The sequence below is a fragment of the Cryptosporidium parvum genome, chromosome 5, assembly GCF_000165345.1.
Source record: "Cryptosporidium parvum Iowa II chromosome 5, whole genome shotgun sequence".
Lineage (NCBI taxonomy): Eukaryota > Apicomplexa > Conoidasida > Eucoccidiorida > Cryptosporidiidae > Cryptosporidium > Cryptosporidium parvum.
Genome location: NC_006984.1, coordinates 922,452 through 942,439, shown reverse-complemented (window position 1 = coordinate 942,439; position 19,988 = coordinate 922,452). Strand labels below are relative to the sequence as shown.

Below are 19,988 nucleotides of genomic sequence, written 5' to 3'. Positions count from 1 at the left end.
AGGCTAATACACACAAATTTAGACGTGTGCGCAACGGATGTAGATGGCGCCAACATTCGCGTGCATGAGAATGCTAATTTACATTATTAATAACAGCAAGGTAAAAAGTTAAATAAAGTACTCTCGTAACGTACATAATAATAAGAAGTTTTTTTGAAAGAGTTTTTCTTATTAAAAAGAAAGGATCGTGACGAAAGTATGAACCCATCAACTCAGAATTCTTCTGCAAGTTTAAGAGCAGATGGGCAGACTGTCTCTTTTGGTCAAAGAAAGGTTTGGGATAATGAGAGAGATCTCCCGGATGTTGTCAAGCTTTTGGATAGAGAATATAAGGATGTTATTCCATTTACAGATATTCAAAATAGAATGATGGAATGGAACTTTATACCAAGAGAACACATTGCTGAAGCTTGTGATACACTTAAATCCTTATGTGATTCACAAGGCAATATAAGTCTCCATATATTAATAGATCAGCTTACAGGATTTCCCGAGGCATCTGAAAAAGATGATATGGATGCAAATATTGATACATTAGAGGCTTACAAAATATTTGATCATAACAATAAGGGTTGTATTGATCTTGAAAGTTTAAGAAAGATATCAAATGAACTTGGTGAAGAGCTTGATGATGAAACCCTTACCGGGATGCTTAATCTTGCAACTCAAGATGTATTTAGAAAGCAGCAAAACATTATTAGCAGGGATGACTTCTTCTCACTTGTTAAGAGTAAAGTATTAAACTAAGTACTCTTTATTTGTAATAATAAGAGATCCAATCTAATAATCAAGCTTTTGCTCTAAATCTTGGAATGTGTGGGGGTTTATCTTTTTTTTTTGAGAGATATTCAATATAATCTTCTTATTAATTATTATTAATATTAATTTTGTATGGATTATTCATAATACTAATTTATCAAATAATTAGTGTGGGAAATATATAACAACTGCATCTAATATTTACATTTATATCTATTTAAAGGAAAAAAAAAAAGGATTTATTAGTATTTATTTTTCTATACATATTTCTCTTTAAATAAAATATATATCATAATAAATTTGTCAAAATTCTCATCCAAAAATTATAATAATATTATGTTCCTTGGGGTGGTAAGTATTATTAAAGACATAGTATTTTCATAAACGGGAAAAAAGTCAAAATCTTGTTTTTTTGTATAAATGAAACATAAAGGTTATTTTATACCTTATTTGACGGAGTTATTTAATAATTGAATAACTGAAAAAATGAATTTTACAAAATCTTAATCGCTCACAAATTAATAAACAAGAGTAATAATAATTAATAAGAAGTATTATAGATGAATAATAATAATAAAAATAAGCTGAGAAGTATTTGCTGTTCATTAAAAGGAACCAGATATTTCAATCATGTTTGTACTATTAATAAGTTTTCCAAACTTAAAAAGAAAAAGAAAATAGAAGCTCCACTAATTATGATATCCTGTTTTATTCTTTTAATTTTCTCTTTACTAGAATCTGCATTTCTTCTGAGAGTATAATAATAAGATTTGGAATTATTAATATTTATATTTATCCTTTATATGAATTGTTTACTTGATTTTAATTACTTTTTTTATTGAACAAGTTTAATTCAAATTATATAAAATGATAATTGAATTGAAGAAAAAAAAAGAGAAAAGTAAAGCTAAGTAAATATTATTTTCTGCCTTAATTAATCTTTTTAGGCTGTTCTAAAGGAATTAATTGAATGTTAGTATAATTTGGGCCCCAATTATAACTCATAGGAACAGGCTCAAATTGAGGACCAATTCTAAAATATGGTGGATTCAGCCATTGAGAGAATTTTGGATTTGGTAAATTAGTACATCCAGTATCAATTAAATACTGTATAGCAATATGTTCTCTCAAAGCAACTCTATGACAAGCTAATTCCATAGCTTTTCTACGATCAGTTTCAACTTCCCATGGAGCTGGGGTACCAGAGAAATCAGGTAAAACTCCAGGTGGAACCATTTCTGTTGCATTACTAGGCTCACTTGTTAACCATTCAATATTTTCATTAGTATTATTAAGATAATCAATTAAAGGTTGACGTGAAGTTTCATCTTGAACAAATAATGTATGGGAATATTTTCCTGATCCATAAGAAATTAAGACATCAATATCATTAATTTTATAATGTCCAGCAGAATTAATTCTTTCAATAATATAATTAGAAAGAAGTGAAGGATTAGAATTAAGAATCTGAGAAATTTCCATATCTAATGAATCGTTATATAATCCAACATAAATTAATGTAGAGGAAGATTTCTGATTGTTATTAGAAGAATAATATCCAGAAGAAGGTAAAATATTATGATCAAAAACTTTTAAAGATGAAATTTGTAAATCTTCAATAATTCCAGTCATAACTCTTTTAACATTAACAAGTATCCTAGGATGAATAACTCCTGCTTTATAGTTTTCATTATCTAATTTAAGACGAAAAACAGCTTCAGGTAGAATATCATTATATTTTTGACAAGATTGATCTTTATCAGATGTTAGTGATAACCAAAAAGTAAAATTTTCATCACTTTTATGTATAGCAGAAATAGGAATATCAACTCCAAGATCAACTCTTTTTCCAAGATTTGTAAATGTTGTTAACTTAATTTCGATATTTTGTTTTTCATTTCTAATTGGTATATATACATTTTCAACCTTAAAACCAGGACCTTTTAATTTAAAATCACCAGAAACTAAGTTAGTCTCAATAATTTTATCAATATTTTGAGAACATAATATTGAGAGACAAATATGTGAACGAAATGCATACATTTTTGTATGTGCTGATAAATTAGGTACATCCATATGTGGTAGTTGTATTGTTGGATCATTACTAAGACTTTGAAGTAATCCTGATGATTCAAATCCTCCTCCAATACCTAATTGACTATATAAATAGCTTAAATCATTAATACTTGAAGTCTTTGATGTTATACCACTTGGTGATGTAAGTAAATCACTAAAATTTATCACGGATGACACTCTTGTGGAATTAGATGTAGAAATTTCATTTGAATTCATTCTATTACCAAAATCAGTATTTTTTGCAATTCTTTTAGCTTTTCCTAACTTATTATCAAATATACTAATTTCATTTAACATTTCTGATTCATGTACTCCAGTAGCCATGCATGCTGATTGAATGCCTTCATAAAGCCCAACAATCAAATTTACACCTTGGTTTATAGAGTTCCAGAACTTATTTGGGGCCAGTTCTCCCATGTCTTTTTTTTCTTCTGAATATATAACCATGTCTGTTGAATTGCTATTCATTGTTAAAGTAGCATCCCACTTTTGTTCACTTTTAGTCAATGTTTTCATTTCCTGTCATTCAAGATATTAAAAGCCAATGACTTTGGAAACTTAACTATATTATCTAAACTTAGCTTGATCTCTTATTCTTGTAATTATAATATTCCACCAATTCTTTTCTTTTTTTTTTTTTTTAAAATAAATTATTTGTATTTATATTATTTATTTATTTTTGCTCTAAATACAAATTTCAGTTTTCCCGCCGAATTTTTTTTTTTTGTCCACACAAAACCATTGTAATATTTAATGCATACATGCAAAAAGGAAATAAAAAAAATAAAATGTAATTAAATTAAATATTTACACAGTTTAATATAATGTAGAAATAAATAATTACTATGATTATAATAAATTTCTTATTGTTTGGTAGTAGTTTATTTCTTTTTTTCCCCCTCTTACTTTTTATATACTCACAAAGATGAAATAGTAATTATTTAATTGGAGGCCAAAAGCTCCTAATATCATTGTGAACTGAAATTTCATATAATTGTAGAATATTCTTTAGTAGAAAATCTCTCTTAGTTTTGAATTTAGAAATCAATCGAGATTTATTAAAAATTGAATTCTGTTCAAGAGTATTAACCAAAAGTTTAAATTGGTTAGAATTATTTTTGGATTTAAGACCCTTTAAAATTCTCTGATTCTTAAATTCTTTAAAAACTTGGCCATTTAATATAGCTCTAGCAAATACTTCAAAAATAATATTATTATTGGTTTCAAGTTGAATTTCTGATGAAGGTAGATCAATAACAACTGAATTATTTCTATATTTTGGAGTACAATATCCAATTATAGAATCACTTTCAATATTATAATAAGGAGTTGGAAAGCTTAAAATTTTAGAACAATCCACAAGTGAATGTTTAAGAGATGTAGCTTTAGAAATATCATCAGCTGTTATTAATAAGCAATCACATAAATTATGTCTGTTTTTATCAGTGGATGATATTATTTGGCTATAAATGAGTAATTTTGGCTTGGAACTTTTTAATACACTTCTAGGATGAATAAAAGCGGAATAACTATTTGGTGATTCATTAGGAATTTGATATGAAACCTTAGAGACCAAATTACCATCATTTCTAACAGCAATATGATCAATAAAGCTAGAGATAAAGAAAGTACGTAGTAGATTCTTTTGAGTATAATTTGGAAGACTTGGAGGCCATTTAATATTTAAATTAGCTTCAGAATTAATTAATTTATCCAAATATTTCTTTTTAGTTATATTAAAAAGTTGAATTGACATTAATCTGATTTCAGATAATCCTCTTGAATTTAATTCAAATTTCTTACAGAATTTATCAGAAAGAGATCTTTCATGTTTTCTTCCTGAGCCATAATATTCCAAATATTTAATACAAAACCATAAATTAATTTCAATATCATTTCCTAAATTTGAGGGAAATGATTCAAAATCATCATTCAAATTCTGATGATCAACATTCTTTATTCCTTGATTATGTTCTTTTTGAATATCTGATAAAAAACTTTCATCTCTTAAATTTCCTATTGATAAATATGAAACTAATATACAAACTTGTTGTAAAAGTTCTATAGAAGATTTTAAATCATCACTTATCAAATTCTTTCTTATATAGGCCGTTGTTAAAAGTAATATCTTTGCATATCTTGGTGGTAATGGAAAACTCGAGATGGAAATTCCCTGGTTAGTTAATATATATTTGGATTTCCTGCTTTCAACTGATCCAAGAATAGTTAGAAGCTGATAAGCTTGATCTATTTGTGACTTTTCAGGTGGAGTGGGAAATGGGAAATCCACAATATCTGGTATTCCCAAAGAATGCATGTATAACAATACAGAATCAAGAGGTATTGATAAAATATCAATTGGAGCAAATTTTGGAAATATATTTTCGTAGATTGGTGAAGAGTAAAGTCTATAGCAATGACCTGGTCCAACTCTTCCAGCTCTTCCAGATCTTTGGCTTGCTGAAGCTTTTGAAATCCATTCTACAGTAAAATGAGAAGAGTCTGATCCTTTAGTATATTCTCTTCTTTTTTCTTTACCTGTATCTATTACATACCTTACATTTGGAATAGTAATTGAAGTTTCAGAAACATTTGTTGAAATGATTACGTGTCTTATATTATTAGATTCAGGCAATTTGAATGCTTTTTTTTGTTCATCAAAGCTCATGGATGCATATAAGGGAATTGCTATAAGTTGAATCTTAATATTTTCTGGTTTCTTATCTTTATTTCCTTCTTCTTTTTTCGCTGAATCTTTTTCTTCCATACTATCATCTTCCTCAATAACTCCTCCACCTTTCCATACAGACGAATCCACATCTTTGTGAAGCCTTATTTTTCGCTTCCTGATATCCTTCTTGCCAAAACTTTCCCAAACGTTTTTGCTTCCCTCATTTTCTTGTTCTTTTTGTTGTTCTTTTTCCTCTTCTTCTAATTCCTCTTGTTCTAATTCATCTAATTCCTCTTCTTCTAATTCATCATCATCATCTTCATCTTCTTCTTCTTCTTCTTCTTCTTCATCTTCTTCTTCTTCTTCTTCTTCTTCCTCCTCCTCCTCCTCTTCTAATTCCTCCAACTCCTCCTCTTCGAGGTTATTCTCCGTAAAGTCCAAAAGCATATTCATCTTAGAATTTGTTGTATTGTTTAATAGACAATTTCTTTTGGCTTTATTTTTCCCCTTATTATTGATCAAATTTACCAATAGGTTAACTTCCTTCTTACCTGTTACAAAAACTAAAATAGAACCAGGAGGAAGCCTATTATGAATTTGTTGAATCTTTTTATAAGCTGCTGATATATAATCTTTTGGAGTAGTTTTGCTGAAGTGAAGGGTAACAGGAAAGTTTGGAGTCTCTATATTAATAACAGGAGGAGGTTTTGAAAATAATTTGGGATTTTCTGAAAAATCAGTAACTCTTAAAGTTGCTGACATTATTATAAGTTTTAATGGTGGTAATTTATCTTCTAATCCTTGTTTAGTTTTCCTAATATACTCCTCTCTCCTAAATATTACAATTCTAGATAATAATCCAATCAAAATATCGGTATTTACTGTTCTTTCATGTGCTTCATCTATTAATATAACACTATACTTTGAACATAATAAATCTTTTTGTATTTCTTGTAATAAAACACCATCTGTCATTACTTTAATTACTGTTTCATTTGTACAATTCTTTTTATCATAACGTATTTGATATCCAACAACTTTTGAGTCATTCAATTCTTCGCCTATTCTGTTACTTAATGATGTTGCTGCAATCCTTCTTGGTTGTGTTAAACCTATCATATATCTTTTTTGACCTTCATTTACATTATTATTGTTTTCTCCTTTCTTTAATGGACAATATCCTGATTCATATAGTAATTGAGGTACTTGAGTTGATTTACCACTTCCTGTTGCTCCTGTTACAATAACAACATCATTATTCTCAATAGCATCCAAAATCTCAAATTCATAAACTCTAACAGGTAATTCTGAACGTTGAAACTCTATTTCAGGAGTTCTATTAATGATTGGTCTATCATTATCATTCTTTATTACAAGTGACGTGTATTTCCTTATATAACGACCTTTACTTTCTTTCTTCTGACTTTCTTTTTTTAATTGCTCATTTTTTTTCAATTCTAATTTTGATTCTGAATCAAAATTTACATTCTCGGATTTCAATTCTTTATCATGATCAGTAGAATGAACTAAATCATCAACTTTAGAATTTTCAGGTTCAAATTCAGGTTCATATTCAGGTTTAGGTTTAGGTTCAGGTTCAGGTTCAGGTTTAAATTCATACTTGGATTCAGATTCAGATTCAGATTCAGATTCAGATTCAGATTCGGAAATATAATTCTTTGATTTAGAAGAGCAATCTTTTAATTTAAGAAAATCTGGTAATTCCAACTTTGCTGCTAAATATCTACTTCTAAGTATTTGCTTTTGTCTGTTATTCATTCTTGTATTTGTAATGCCCATCATAAGCTGAAGCTCCTGATCACTTAAAGTATACTTCTTTAAATCATTTGTCAAATCTTCATGTATCTTATTTAGTCTTTTTTTCTCTTCTAATTGTTTTAACTTCCTTTTCTTTCTGTTACTCATTTTTTTCTCTTTACATGGCCTCCCACTATTCTGATCAGATTCTGAATAGTTATTTTCTTGATGTATTCTCTTTCTCTCAATTTTCGAAGTTGGTAGAACTAATGCATTTGAACCTTGTAAATCATGTTCTAACAGATTTTCTTCCAATATTTTCTCCGGTATCATTTTTATTAAATTTGTTAAGAAATTAGAGTATTTAGTTAGTTAGTATAATTGTTATAACAATAACGATAATAATAACAATTAATAATAATTTCTAATTTACTTGCTTATTTCATCCTAATTCAGAATTAAAATATATTCATTCATTAAAATTGCTATAAAAAACTTGAATAATTAAATTCTTGAAAGCAATTAAATAATATCTTTAATCCAGTTAGTAAAAAGTTATAAGCAAAATATTTTATTTCTAATCCGTTTACACGTTAATTTTATGGTCAAATTTTACCTTTTACTCGAAAATTTCAAGATTTAACTAGTAATTAAGAATTTAAACCGAAAATTAATTTTTTTGGAATGCCCGCCCAAAAAGTTATCAGCAAAAATGTCAAGAATTTTTAAAGTGCATTAGTTACCGCCAATTTTTTTTTTAATAAATTTGGGGAAAACAATTACAATAAAATTAATATAAATATTTGCAATTAAATTAAATATATATTTTAAAAAAATGAACATAGTTTAAACATTTTCCACTTTTCTTTCTGAGTAAAAAGATTAATAAATTATTTATTATATTTTTCTAAGTAATACTTTACTAGATTAAATTATTTAAATAGTAAGCATTGATGTGAAAAAAAATTAGTTTACTTTGTGGTTAATAGTATTTCCCGCCTAAATTTAAATAATTGAATTTTCAGAACCATCATCAAATCGTGTTGAGCATACAAATTAAGAAAAAAAATCTGGAGACGGGCATACCTTCTCGGCCTTTTGGCTATGATCAAGTGTAGTATCTGTTCTTATCAGTGTGACAACTGATATGGGTCCTACGGGACCTATTAATAGTCACAGAAATTTTTTTCTGGGTGAATGCGATCTCTGAGCTTGCTCATGTCTCGTTCAAATTGTTGCCTCGTCCTTACACTACCGACTTGTGCAGCATACCCTCTGACCTTCCCAGGTCAAACCCACCCACCAATGAAACCAATGTATCACTTAAACGTAGTTTTAGTTTTATCCAGGTCGTTAGAGACCCTTCCTCCCCTCCTAGACGTAGCTCAAGGGCACGCGTTTTGTGTTGGTTCCGGGGTTATGCCGGTCGTCAAATGTAGGGTGGGGAGGTCACTTCATGATTTTGTTGACCCTCTTCAGCATTAGTGAGGGGGGATTACATGAAGTTTGATCATGACATCTAAATTGTCTTCAATATTATTTAGAAAGTATGGATTTAGATGAAATGAGATAGTTACATTTTTAATTAAAATATCAATTAAATTAGTAATTACGACGATGATAACAATAATAATAATAATAAATTCTAACTATCCCTATTATTTGCACTGTTAACCTTAATTGTAGTATATCTAGGAGATGGAGGAGCTGGAAGAGGAGTATTGCAGTCTAGTTCAATAGGCTCTCCATGAATATATTCAGTTTCTAAATACTGTGGAGGCTCCTTGACATATCTAACATCTCCTTGCTCAACAACAGGAGGAAGTTCTTTATATTCTTGAGATACAACAGGTTTAATAATAGTATGATGTACCATTGGAACATATTGTGGAACCTCAACAAACTCATCTTGGTATTGAGGAATCTCAACAGTTCTAATGTGTTCAATATATTGAGGTACTTGTTTTTGTACAATTCTAATATGTTCTTGTGGAACTTGTACAGGTACTTCAACAATCTTCTCAACTTCTACTTCAACTGGTACAGGAATAATTCTTCCAGGTATAGGAACTTCAACTTCTTTTTCAACAGTATAATAATTATCAACTTCTATTTCAACAGTATCTCTAATATCTGGATTATATACAGGTACCTCAATTTCAACTTCTTTTGGTATTGGTACTTGAACAATCTTTTCAATAATTTGAGGATTTGGCTTTAATATAATCTTTTCTATAGGTATATCAATATATTCTACTGGGCCCAATACTTTTCTTTCTTTTTCTATTTGTTTTATCTCAATTTTTGGTACTTTAACTATTTTTTCGACTTGTATTTCTTTTATTTCAATTTTTGGTACTTCTTTAATTACATGTTTAATTGTTGGTATTTCAACAATTTTATCTACAACTCTTATTTCTGGTACTTCTACAATCTTCTCAACATATTGTATCTCAATTTTTGGTATTTCCTTAACTATTTCACGTACTTCTACTTTCGGTACATGCCTTTCAACATATTTTGTTACAGGTTTAGATACAAATTTATCTACAATTCTTACTTCTGGTACTTCAACAAATTTATCTACATATTGAATTTCTTGTTTTGGAACCTTTCTAATTACATCTTTTACTATGACTTTTTGACGAATTTTCTGTGTTATATGTACTTCAGGAACTTCTATTATTCTATCCCTTACATTCACTTCTTGTACTAGTGGAACTGTTACTATTTGAGCATTACCTCCTGGAGATGAAACCGAATCTTGATTGCTATCTTCTACTATTCTTGGATTTGAACTACAACAATCTTGAGGTATAAATGAATCGTTTTCATTATCTTCTACATTTCGATCACTCATACAACAAAAATCATCTCTTCTTGACATATTTGTTCTTCCAAATGATGTATTTCCATTTGTATCTACACTATCATAATTATGTTGCAATATTGGAGATTCAGATTCTGCTGAGCATAAGCCCAAACTATTACATGAGTTCATTTTATACTCTTACTTTGTATTCATATATTCTATTTGTATTTATTTCTTTGTTTTTTTTTTCTAAATGATTTTGTTTCAAATTTCTCTCTTTCACAAATTTATTACTTATCCATACAAAACAAATAAATAAATATATATATTTATATATAAATACAAATATAAATTTATATTTATATATTGATTTTACTATTATTTATACTAGATGTTGAAAAATAATAATTACAATAAAATAACGATTTAATTAATTCTACCAATTATATATCGTTATTTATATTGTTTTCTCAACAGAGTTAAATGATACTCTTTCTAATCTTTTAACCTTCTTATAGTTGCATATAAATATGAATATTAATATTTATTCACTCTAAATCTATTTAATTACATTTACTTTTACTAGTTTTACATGCCAATTTTTGTTTACACATTGCCGCCCAAATGTCATTCACCCCACTTTTTTATTATTTAAAAATTGGGCCACATAATATTTCGGCGCCAAATGTCCAGTATAATTTATTTAGTGCAATTATTTACATTATATTATTATTAAGGTGAGGAGGAGAAAGAAAAGAATTTAGAGGGGAAGAAAAAAAGAGAGATAATTTAATATGTATTTTTCTAAAGGAAAGTAGAAATAGTCATCCTTTTTTTGAATAATTTAAAACTTTCTAGACATAACTCGAATATTTATTTCTTAATTAATTTCAAGAATTCTATTTTGCATATTTTGTTCATATAAGTTTGTTCATTGTTTTTTTTTCTCTAAACCACCAACTTATCTATAATTGTACTAAAAACAAAGTAAATTTGTAAGGCGTCACAAATGACTTTTTCTTTTTTTTTAACAATAAATGTATGGTGTTTGTAAAGTGTATACATGTGTGTATTATCTTTTTTGTATTCAATACATGTATAATACATTCAATTGAAAATTTGAACTTATTGGGGATCTTAGCAAAGAGTAGTAGTATTTGATAACTTATATAGTTTTTCAAAAGGCACTATTGTGAGCTTCCTATAAGCTTTGATATTTTCTATCAAATTTTATTAAATTGATTCATTTGATATTTAAGTAAAGCCTTCCATGCATCATTACCCTAATATAATTTTTATATCTGAATTTTCTTTTTTTTTTTCCTTGCAATTGTTTTATTATATACAATTAAATGGCGGGAACTCAGTTATTTTGTTAATCCAAATAAAAATTTAATAATTTGTAATTTAATATAAAATATTAATTTATAGAAATATAATTTCATTAAAAAAAACTGTGAGGCGAGTCTTAAAAATTAAAAAATAACAAGGAATAAATAAATAAAATACATAAATAATTGGAGTTAAATTAAATATCTACTCTAGTGATAATACATTTTTAAACAAAAAATTACAATTAGTAATCCAATTATTATGTATTTTCAAAAATACCCAAGGTCTTGAAATTTTTGGAACTATTATTATTATTGATATTATTAAATAATACGTTCTTCTATTTAGATTGCTTACTAAATAAGCAAATTTTTAAATATAATGGATTTGGAAAATATATCTCAGAGTCAAGAAGTGGGTTCGATAGAAAAAGAGAATGTTTCCAAAGAACCGGTAATCAATGGATTTATACTAGAAACCAATGAAAATGAACCATTTGATTTGGATAAATGTATTGAAAAACTTCTTTCTTGTAAGCCTTTATCATCCAATAATATTAAACAATTATGTTCAAAACTTAAAGAGATTCTAATTAATGAATCAAATGTACAAAAGGTGAGATGCCCAGTAACTATTGCAGGAGATATACATGGACAATTCTTTGACTTATTAGAGCTATTCAGAATTGGTGGGATGCCTCCTGATGTTAATTATTTATTTCTTGGTGATTATGTTGATAGAGGATATCATAGTATTGAATGTATATGTTTAATCATGGCACTTAAAATAAGATACAAAGACAAAGTAACTATTTTAAGAGGTAACCATGAATGTAGGCATATTTCACAAATATACGGATTTTATGATGAATGTTTAAGAAAATATGGTAATGCGTCAATATGGCATGAATTGACTGATATGTTTGATTACCTACCTCTTGGCGCTTTGGTTGAACACCATATGTTTTGTGATCATGGTGGTCTTTCTCCTGGAGCTTTAACAATTGATGAAATTGATTCTATTAATAGATTTCAGGAAATACCACATGAGGGTCCAATGTGTGATTTACTTTGGTCTGATCCTGATGAGAAAGCAGGGTAAGTTCAATATAATTCATTAATATTTTATCAATTTAACTTAACAATATTATTTTTAGATGGTCAGCATCTCCAAGAGGAGCAGGGTTTATTTTCGGTCCAGATGTTAGTCAAAAATTTATTCATACCAATGGGCTTTCAACAATTTGTAGAGCTCACCAACTTATTATGGATGGATATACATGGTCGCATGATGATAATGTAGTTACTGTTTTTAGTGCTCCAAATTATTGTTATAGATGTGGAAATCAAGCAGCATTGATGGAATTGGATGAGAATGAAAACAAACAATTTCTTACTTTTGATACTGCCCCAAGAAGAGGTGAATTTTCAAAAAATATGATGTCTTTAATGCCTCAATATTTTACTTAATTCACTGAATAAATTTTAAGTCTAAATATGGAATTATATATTAAATTAGAATAAATAAATAAAATATTAAAAAAAAAATAATAATAAGAAAAATAATAATAAGAAAATTGTTTAAATTCCAATACATATTTGAAAAAAAAAGTTAATATATTAATATCTACCACCGTAGTTTTGAACAGGTCCTTTTTTATAACTTCGAGATCCACCATCTCCGTCGTCAATCTGGCCGCCTCTATAATAATTACTATAATTATTTGAATAACTTGAATGTTCCGGTCTTCCATAGTTTGCGAAAGCTGAATTTCCTCCGGAATTTGTACTTTTATAATGAAATCTTTCTTGATTTACATACGGATTTCCTGTATTATAATTAGCATTACCGCTTCCTCCTTTAATTATATTATTACTATGATTATTGTTATTACCTATAGGTGTTTTATTATTTTTATAAGATGTAGGCTTTGCAGATTCTTTATCTTTTGTTTCATGTTTATTCGTGTGTTTTTTGTCAACAGAAAGTTGCTTTTCTAGATTTAGTAGAAATTGTCTAACATTTCCTAAATGTCCAATAACATTATACTCCGAATCAAACATTAATGGTGCGCTGAAACTTGGACTTTTTATAACATTCTTGTAATGATCAATTTTATTGTTAATATGTTTTCGACCCAAATTATGTTGTTTTCTTCCATTTGTAGAACTATGTGTTAAGTAAATATCGCAATAATCACAGTAAAACTTTGGCATTATTCATACCAATTAGTGTTCTTACAAAATTTACCTTTTATTTTCATAGAAATAAAAATAATTAAATAGCTTTGGCGCCAAACGCTACTATTAAATAAATTGATAAGTAGATTGAATGGAAAATTACCATTCTAAAAAAAAAATGGCGAGGATGAATAAAAGAAATATATATATAATTTAGATAAATGAGCTAAAATTTAGACTATTAGTTATACAAACTTTGTTTAGAATTGTAATTCTGTATAACAATGATAATAATTAAGGAAGAGAAAGATATATTATATCTGCACATAATGAGCTTCAGGTCTAGAAGATTGATTATTTAAATTTTCAAATGCTTTTTCATAGTTTTGGTAATTAGTGTATGTAATGGGCCGGTTAACATTATAGAATTCGACTATAGGTTTTCCTTTAATTTTTTCAATTTCTTTAGTTAAACCATAATTTATAATACTAACTAGAATTGGAATGCTGGTTAAAACTTCTATGAGAGAAATAAAAGCTTCAATAAAGAAATAAATCAACAAATGATGTTTTAAATCCAAAGTAGTATTTTTATTAATCATAAAATTATAAAGAAAATTACCAGGATTGGTATTAATTTGAAAATACCATAAATGAAGAATTATAACACTGGCCACAAAGCAAGAATAATAAAATACAGATTGCAATAATGTACTTAATAAACTTATAACTGATAAGAAATATGTTGAAGATCTAATTCCAAAAATAAATCGTACCAAAATCATACAAAATGCGGATATAATTGAAGTAAAAATTTCACCAAACATTGTAAAAAGTAGAATTTTCAAAATATATCTATTTTCAAGAAGTTGATTAAAGTGGTTAAATAATATAAAATATCCAAAAATCATATTTACTATACAAAACATGCCTTGAGCTAGTGAAAATATGACAGAAAAAGTAGTTTTATCTTCATGGCTTTGATTCCAAACCTTATTTATTTCATCTGAATCCAATAATTCATTCGTCATTGCTTTCTTTTTGGACACTACACACAAATCGATCTGTTTTATTTTGATTAATCATCACATCAAGTTATTCTTATGATTGCATATTCTTGGCTATTTCTATTTCTAAGATAAAATTTCATAAAGTTGCCGCCAATGAGCGCCACTTTGTGAGGATGAATAAAATTTAGATAAAATTTAGAAAAATACGAATTAAAGCTTGAAAAATCAGGAAAAGAAATCTGAAAAATAACTAGGATAAAAAATAAAAATTTCCAAATTACTTTATTTATTGTGTGTATTTATTCATTTCCTAATTAAATTTTTTTTATTTAATCTAATAGTTTATTAATTTTTTACTTTGAATTATTTATAGAGTAAAATAATTTCAAGTGGACAAGCATGCAAACACCGGTATAGCCCCCCACACGCAAACAAAAAAAATATATGACGTGTAAAAAATTATGTAAAGATAAATAATTAGTGAATAATAATAATAATACTAATAATAATAATAATAATATATTTTTTAAAAATTAATTAATTTAAGAAAAAAAAAAAAAATAATTGAAATAATATAAATTGTAACATAATATTTCGGAAGAAAGTGGTATATATTGATAAAGTTATTCAGTCCTGTGTGAATACAAATAAATGTGAAAAATTCTGAATTAATGAATTAAATTTCCTGAAGAAAAAGAAACTTTTATAGTAATATAAGTAATATTTTAAAAAATTTATAAAAATATTTATATATTACTCATTCGTTTATTACCAAAGTTATTAAGTAAAAGGACAGTTGAATACTGAAATTGATATTCAAGAAGTTTATTAAATTTGCAGGAAAGAGTTGGTCCAAGTTCTTTTTTTTTTCCCTTTTTATTTACTCGCCATAATAAACTTCAATTCTGAAGTGAGAAATGGCGAGAAAGAGAAGATATGGATCTGCGATTGGCGGAGAACATGGTACAGAAAGTCCATACTTGGAATCAATCAATTTACCAGATGAAAATTATTATAGGAATATGACCGAATCTCCAATGGAACTAGATCAGCCACATATGTCAACAAATCCTATAAAACACGGATTATCAAGAGCAAATATGAATAATATGATTATGCAAGATAGATATAATAAAAATATGGAAGCGAGAGCAGTCCCCAAAGTTCGAAGAAAAAGAACATTAATTCCACAAGAATCTGTTGATGAAAGAAATGAAATTAATCATTCTAGAATATTACACCAAAATGAAAATGTTGATATATTCCAAGATGATTTATCATCAAGAAATTATCCAACAAATCATTCCATTAATAATAACTCTAAAAATACATTCATGTATAATACAAGAAGCAAAGCAATGTCTATGAGACAAGTTGGTGCTAATATTCTAGATAAATCTATGGAAAATTCTCTCAGAAAAAGAGCTGAAAAAGGATCTTCAAATCTACCTCCTCTCCCTAGAACGGAAGATTATTGGCCAAAAATTAATAAGGATACAACTCAAGACCATGAGGAATATTTGAATAGTATTCGTGATCAGCACTTTAGTCGTTCTAAAAATGACGAGAATATTATAGTCAATGGAAGTAATATAGAATTCAACAATAAACCAGAAGAATATCAAAGTAATGTTTATAGTGTAAATGATGGTATCTATTCAATAGAAACTCCACTGAAATCCTTTAGATCAGAGATGGTTAGAACAGTAAATGGTAACTTAATTCATGTAGGAAGCTCCAAAGAGGTTAATCGTGAATTTGTAAATCAAAATTATCGCCAAAATCATTTTAATCATGAACATGAAAAAGCTAATTATGCTAATTCTAACAGGAGTTATCTTGAAAATCGCTCTGAGAAGTCTATAGTAAATCAAAATATACCTGTTCAGAAACAATTTCACCAAAAAGGAATAAAGATTCATTGTGATGCAATGGTTGGTGGTGATACTCCTCTTAGAGATATTAATCTTCTTCAAGAAAATCAAAGCGATGATGTTGTTGAACTAATTGAGACAAAAACTAGTGAGATTGGTGTTGGGCCATCTCCAAAAGTTGATATTACTGTAAAGAGGAAAGAATTAAGTGAAAGTAGTAAAAGAGAAGAAGCAAAGCAAAGAACTACAGGAAGTATTTTAAGAAAAAGCATTGATGCTTCTGATGATAATTATTCTAAACAAGTACGATTTTCTTCAAGGAGATCTAAAGTTCAACAAAAAGAAGAAACTCTCCCAGAGTTTGAGGAATTGAAGTTTGATCCAGGTGAAATTCCGCTAATTGATTATCAAGAACATGAAGATAGGTTTGATACCATAGATTTTGATCAAGAAAATGGGTCCAATGTTAAAATAGACTATAATAAAATGCTGGATACAATGACTGTTGACAGCAATATCTGTTTGAGGCTTGTTCAGCTATCAAAAGAGGAAATCAGATTATTCGAAAAATCCATTAACCAAAAAAATGATAATGAAGGAGATCAGTCTGGTTCTTCATGTAATTATATTGATGACGAGTTAATGATTAAAGCAATTAGTGGTATTCATAAGTATTTCTTGAATAAAGCTTTTGAACATGAAAGCGAGAAGGAGTTGGAATTACATGATATAATGTCATGGATTCCTGAAGTTAAATATAACGAAGATAAGTATCAAACAGTGAATTCAGAAAGAGATGAATTGATCAGTAAAATTGGTCTTTTGAATTTGAATATAAATAGATTAAATAAAGCTTTAGAGGAAGCAGAAGAGTTGAATTCAAGATTATTCTCATCTGGAATTGATAAGAATCAGGAAGATGATCATGAAAGTATTAATGTTATGCCAGAAGACTTTGAATATATTCTCAAATCTACAAATATTCTTTTGAATGAATTAGAATCGACTAAAACTCCTATTAATCAGAATTTTGAATCACCAAAAGCTAATTCTAGAAAAGAAGAGGGAGAACAAGAAAATAGCGATGTTGATAAAAGTGATACAAGCAATTTATGCTCTCCTACTCCTGTAATATCTTTTGAAGATAATGGTGTTGCAGAAATTGATCCAAATAATATACAAGAAAATAAAAAACCTGATATTGATATTGATGAGCTATTAAATGAATGTCACCAGTCACAGTTTATTCAAATGGAAAGTATTGCAGTTTTGAATGATTGCATGTCTCTTCTAGATGATGCTGAAATAGGAATGCAAAACTTCCAAAGATTACTGGCAAAAAAGGCATTTGATACTATTGAAGAAGATGAACAACAACATGTTGGATACAACTCTAACGGTGATTCAATGGAAGTGGTTGAAGACACATTACTGAGAATACAAAAAGGAGCATCAATAACTCCAAGATTCAGTTTAGAGGAAAGCCTTAATTATAGAAGGAGTAGTGTTGGATCTAGGAAGAGCATTGGGGGAAATATATAGAGGATCTTCTATAAAGGTTTTCATCACCTCAAATTCATTGGTTAATTACTAAAGATATGTGAATGAGAATCTAATAATAATACACAAGGAGTTCGATTTCTCCTCAGATTTTGAAATCGAATATAAGTTATATAATAAATTGCAAAATCAATATATGCAATAATACGGAGGATGATGGAAAAGATTAGAAAACTTGAATTATATCCGATAAAGTACTTAAAATTACTATTAATATAAAAAAAAATATACTAATTGTTAAAAATAATGATTTTAAAGTATTTCCATATCCTTTAATTTCGCTTTTTTTGTCTTTTTATAATTGATTAGTAACTTCTTAACTAAGTATAAGAATTGAGACTTCCAAAAATCAATTTTTTCCAAAGGTTTATTGGAAATATCAATTATCTTAATTTGAGCCCAAACTTTAGAATAATTTAGATTCAATTTGTGATCTGTACTGAATGTCTTAATTAGTTTAAAGTCAGAATAATTAGGAGTTAAACTATTTTGATTTGTATATAGAACTACTATAATTAATGAACAATCACATACAGATCTTCCAAAGAAATATTTAGAAAGCCATAGAGTTGTATTTTTAATAGCATAGCTGAATTCTACATCATTATCTATTACCTCCTTGATATTTTTATTGAATTGATTTTTATATAAAGAATTCTTTTTAATATGAAAAATAAGTTTTGTTAAATATAATAATCCAAATTGAAAATTCTCAACAGCTTTATCATGATAAAATTCAATATTCATTAAACTTGAAGAAATTGATGATAGCTCTTCCATTACAGTAGAAATATTGACAGTTTGATTATTAATTAATTTCTTTATCTCATTAATAGGTATAATAAATTTAAGAACAATAAATAAATAATAAGCCAAAATTTGTTGTCCAGCACAAAAAGTTTGACATAATATTAACTTGTGAAAAATTTGTGAAAAATGTGAAAGAGAGTCAGAAAATATAGGGATTTCATTTTGAATAATTTCTGTAAAGTTAGAATTTTTTAATAAATGATTGAAGTTAATAATTGAATTATTTTGTATAACTTTTCCAGAGATTTTTAATGCTTTTAAGAATTCAGAAAAAATTTGATCTTTTGATTTAGAAAAGAATAAATGAATAGGAGAGTATATATTTTCAAAATTGTCATCTTTTGATAATTTTTGTATAGAAATCTGGCAAGGTATATTTTTTACCCCACATAATCTTTTAAATCTTAATAATAAGCCAAACTCTTGGTCAATTTTTTTCTGACTTAGACCAGAAGAACATATTATCCAAGAATTATCTAAAATCAATTTCTGAAGAACTCTGTAAAGTGTAAAATCACCAATTAATAATGGTAATACACATTTAGGCTTAAATTCTAAATTAAAAAAATGGGGCGCGCACTTTGTGTGTATATTGCATGCACTTAATGGAAAAAATGGAATATTAATTAAAGATAGATTTGGTTCAAACCATCCAAGCCGAAATAAATTTTTTTGAATAAATAGAAGAGGAACTCTTGGTGAAATAATACATCTGGATAATTGAGTTTTGTTAAGTCCAAATTCAAAGAGAATCTTATTTATTATATCTTCAATAACATTTGTAGGCTTCTTTTCAACCTTTAGAACAAAATAACTCATAACAACTTCAAAATTATCAAATACTTGATTTTCTTGATCATTAAAAATAGAAATAATTGCAGAGTTGTTCTTCTCGGAAAAATAAAATTGATTATATCGGAGACAATTATTGAAACTCAGCTTTATGTTGGAAGTTGTTAAGAATACGGAGTGCATTCCTCCATCTACAAGGAAGTCCCATTTTGTTTCGTCAAAATTTACCTTGAAAAATTTCCAATTATTTGGAAAAGCTTCCATTATTTCCTCCACTTTCTTTTCACTGTTTCTTCTCCATTTACTTTATAACTTTATTCAGATAATTTATATTGTGCATAAAGTTTAACCTTT

General features: G+C 27.5%; 9 protein-coding genes across 9 annotated transcripts; 3 read left to right on the top strand and 6 right to left on the bottom strand.

The window, feature by feature from the left end:
• Positions 1–198: 198 nt before the first annotated feature.
• On the top strand, positions 199–747 carry cgd5_4110 (possible EF hand protein; the record flags this gene model as incomplete). Its single annotated transcript, XM_625574.1, has 1 exon — positions 199–747. One exon carries the CDS (start codon positions 199–201, stop codon positions 745–747), a length of 549 nt encoding a protein of 182 aa, XP_625574.1.
• A 942-nt stretch (positions 748–1,689) lies between these two features.
• On the bottom strand, positions 1,690–3,351 carry cgd5_4100 (hypothetical protein conserved in apicomplexa; the record flags this gene model as incomplete). Its single annotated transcript, XM_625573.1, has 1 exon — positions 1,690–3,351. The coding sequence occupies one exon, from the start codon at positions 3,349–3,351 to the stop codon at positions 1,690–1,692; it is 1,662 nt and encodes a 553-aa protein (XP_625573.1).
• Positions 3,352–3,772: 421 nt separating this feature from the next.
• On the bottom strand, positions 3,773–7,597 carry cgd5_4090 (DHR1/Ecm16p/kurz. HrpA family SFII helicase; the record flags this gene model as incomplete). The annotated part of the gene is made up of 1 exon (XM_625572.1): positions 3,773–7,597. The coding sequence occupies one exon, from the start codon at positions 7,595–7,597 to the stop codon at positions 3,773–3,775; it is 3,825 nt and encodes a 1,274-aa protein (XP_625572.1).
• Positions 7,598–8,909: 1,312 nt separating this feature from the next.
• On the bottom strand, positions 8,910–10,265 carry cgd5_4080 (articulin family protein; the record flags this gene model as incomplete). Its single annotated transcript, XM_625571.1, has 1 exon — positions 8,910–10,265. The coding sequence occupies one exon, from the start codon at positions 10,263–10,265 to the stop codon at positions 8,910–8,912; it is 1,356 nt and encodes a 451-aa protein (XP_625571.1).
• Positions 10,266–11,789: 1,524 nt separating this feature from the next.
• Positions 11,790–12,509, top strand: cgd5_4070 (hypothetical protein; the record flags this gene model as incomplete). The annotated part of the gene is made up of 1 exon (XM_001388254.1): positions 11,790–12,509. The coding sequence occupies one exon, from the start codon at positions 11,790–11,792 to the stop codon at positions 12,507–12,509; it is 720 nt and encodes a 239-aa protein (XP_001388291.1).
• A 518-nt stretch (positions 12,510–13,027) lies between these two features.
• On the bottom strand, positions 13,028–13,624 carry cgd5_4060 (conserved hypothetical protein; the record flags this gene model as incomplete). Its single annotated transcript, XM_625570.1, has 1 exon — positions 13,028–13,624. One exon carries the CDS (start codon positions 13,622–13,624, stop codon positions 13,028–13,030), a length of 597 nt encoding a protein of 198 aa, XP_625570.1.
• Positions 13,625–13,902: 278 nt separating this feature from the next.
• cgd5_4050 (hypothetical protein with 4 transmembrane domains) lies at positions 13,903–14,619 on the bottom strand (the record flags this gene model as incomplete). Its single annotated transcript, XM_625569.1, has 1 exon — positions 13,903–14,619. The coding sequence occupies one exon, from the start codon at positions 14,617–14,619 to the stop codon at positions 13,903–13,905; it is 717 nt and encodes a 238-aa protein (XP_625569.1).
• Positions 14,620–15,515: 896 nt separating this feature from the next.
• Positions 15,516–18,014, top strand: cgd5_4040 (hypothetical protein; the record flags this gene model as incomplete). The annotated part of the gene is made up of 1 exon (XM_625568.1): positions 15,516–18,014. One exon carries the CDS (start codon positions 15,516–15,518, stop codon positions 18,012–18,014), a length of 2,499 nt encoding a protein of 832 aa, XP_625568.1.
• A 270-nt stretch (positions 18,015–18,284) lies between these two features.
• cgd5_4030 (hypothetical protein) lies at positions 18,285–19,898 on the bottom strand (the record flags this gene model as incomplete). The annotated part of the gene is made up of 1 exon (XM_625567.1): positions 18,285–19,898. One exon carries the CDS (start codon positions 19,896–19,898, stop codon positions 18,285–18,287), a length of 1,614 nt encoding a protein of 537 aa, XP_625567.1.
• Positions 19,899–19,988: the final 90 nt, after the last annotated feature.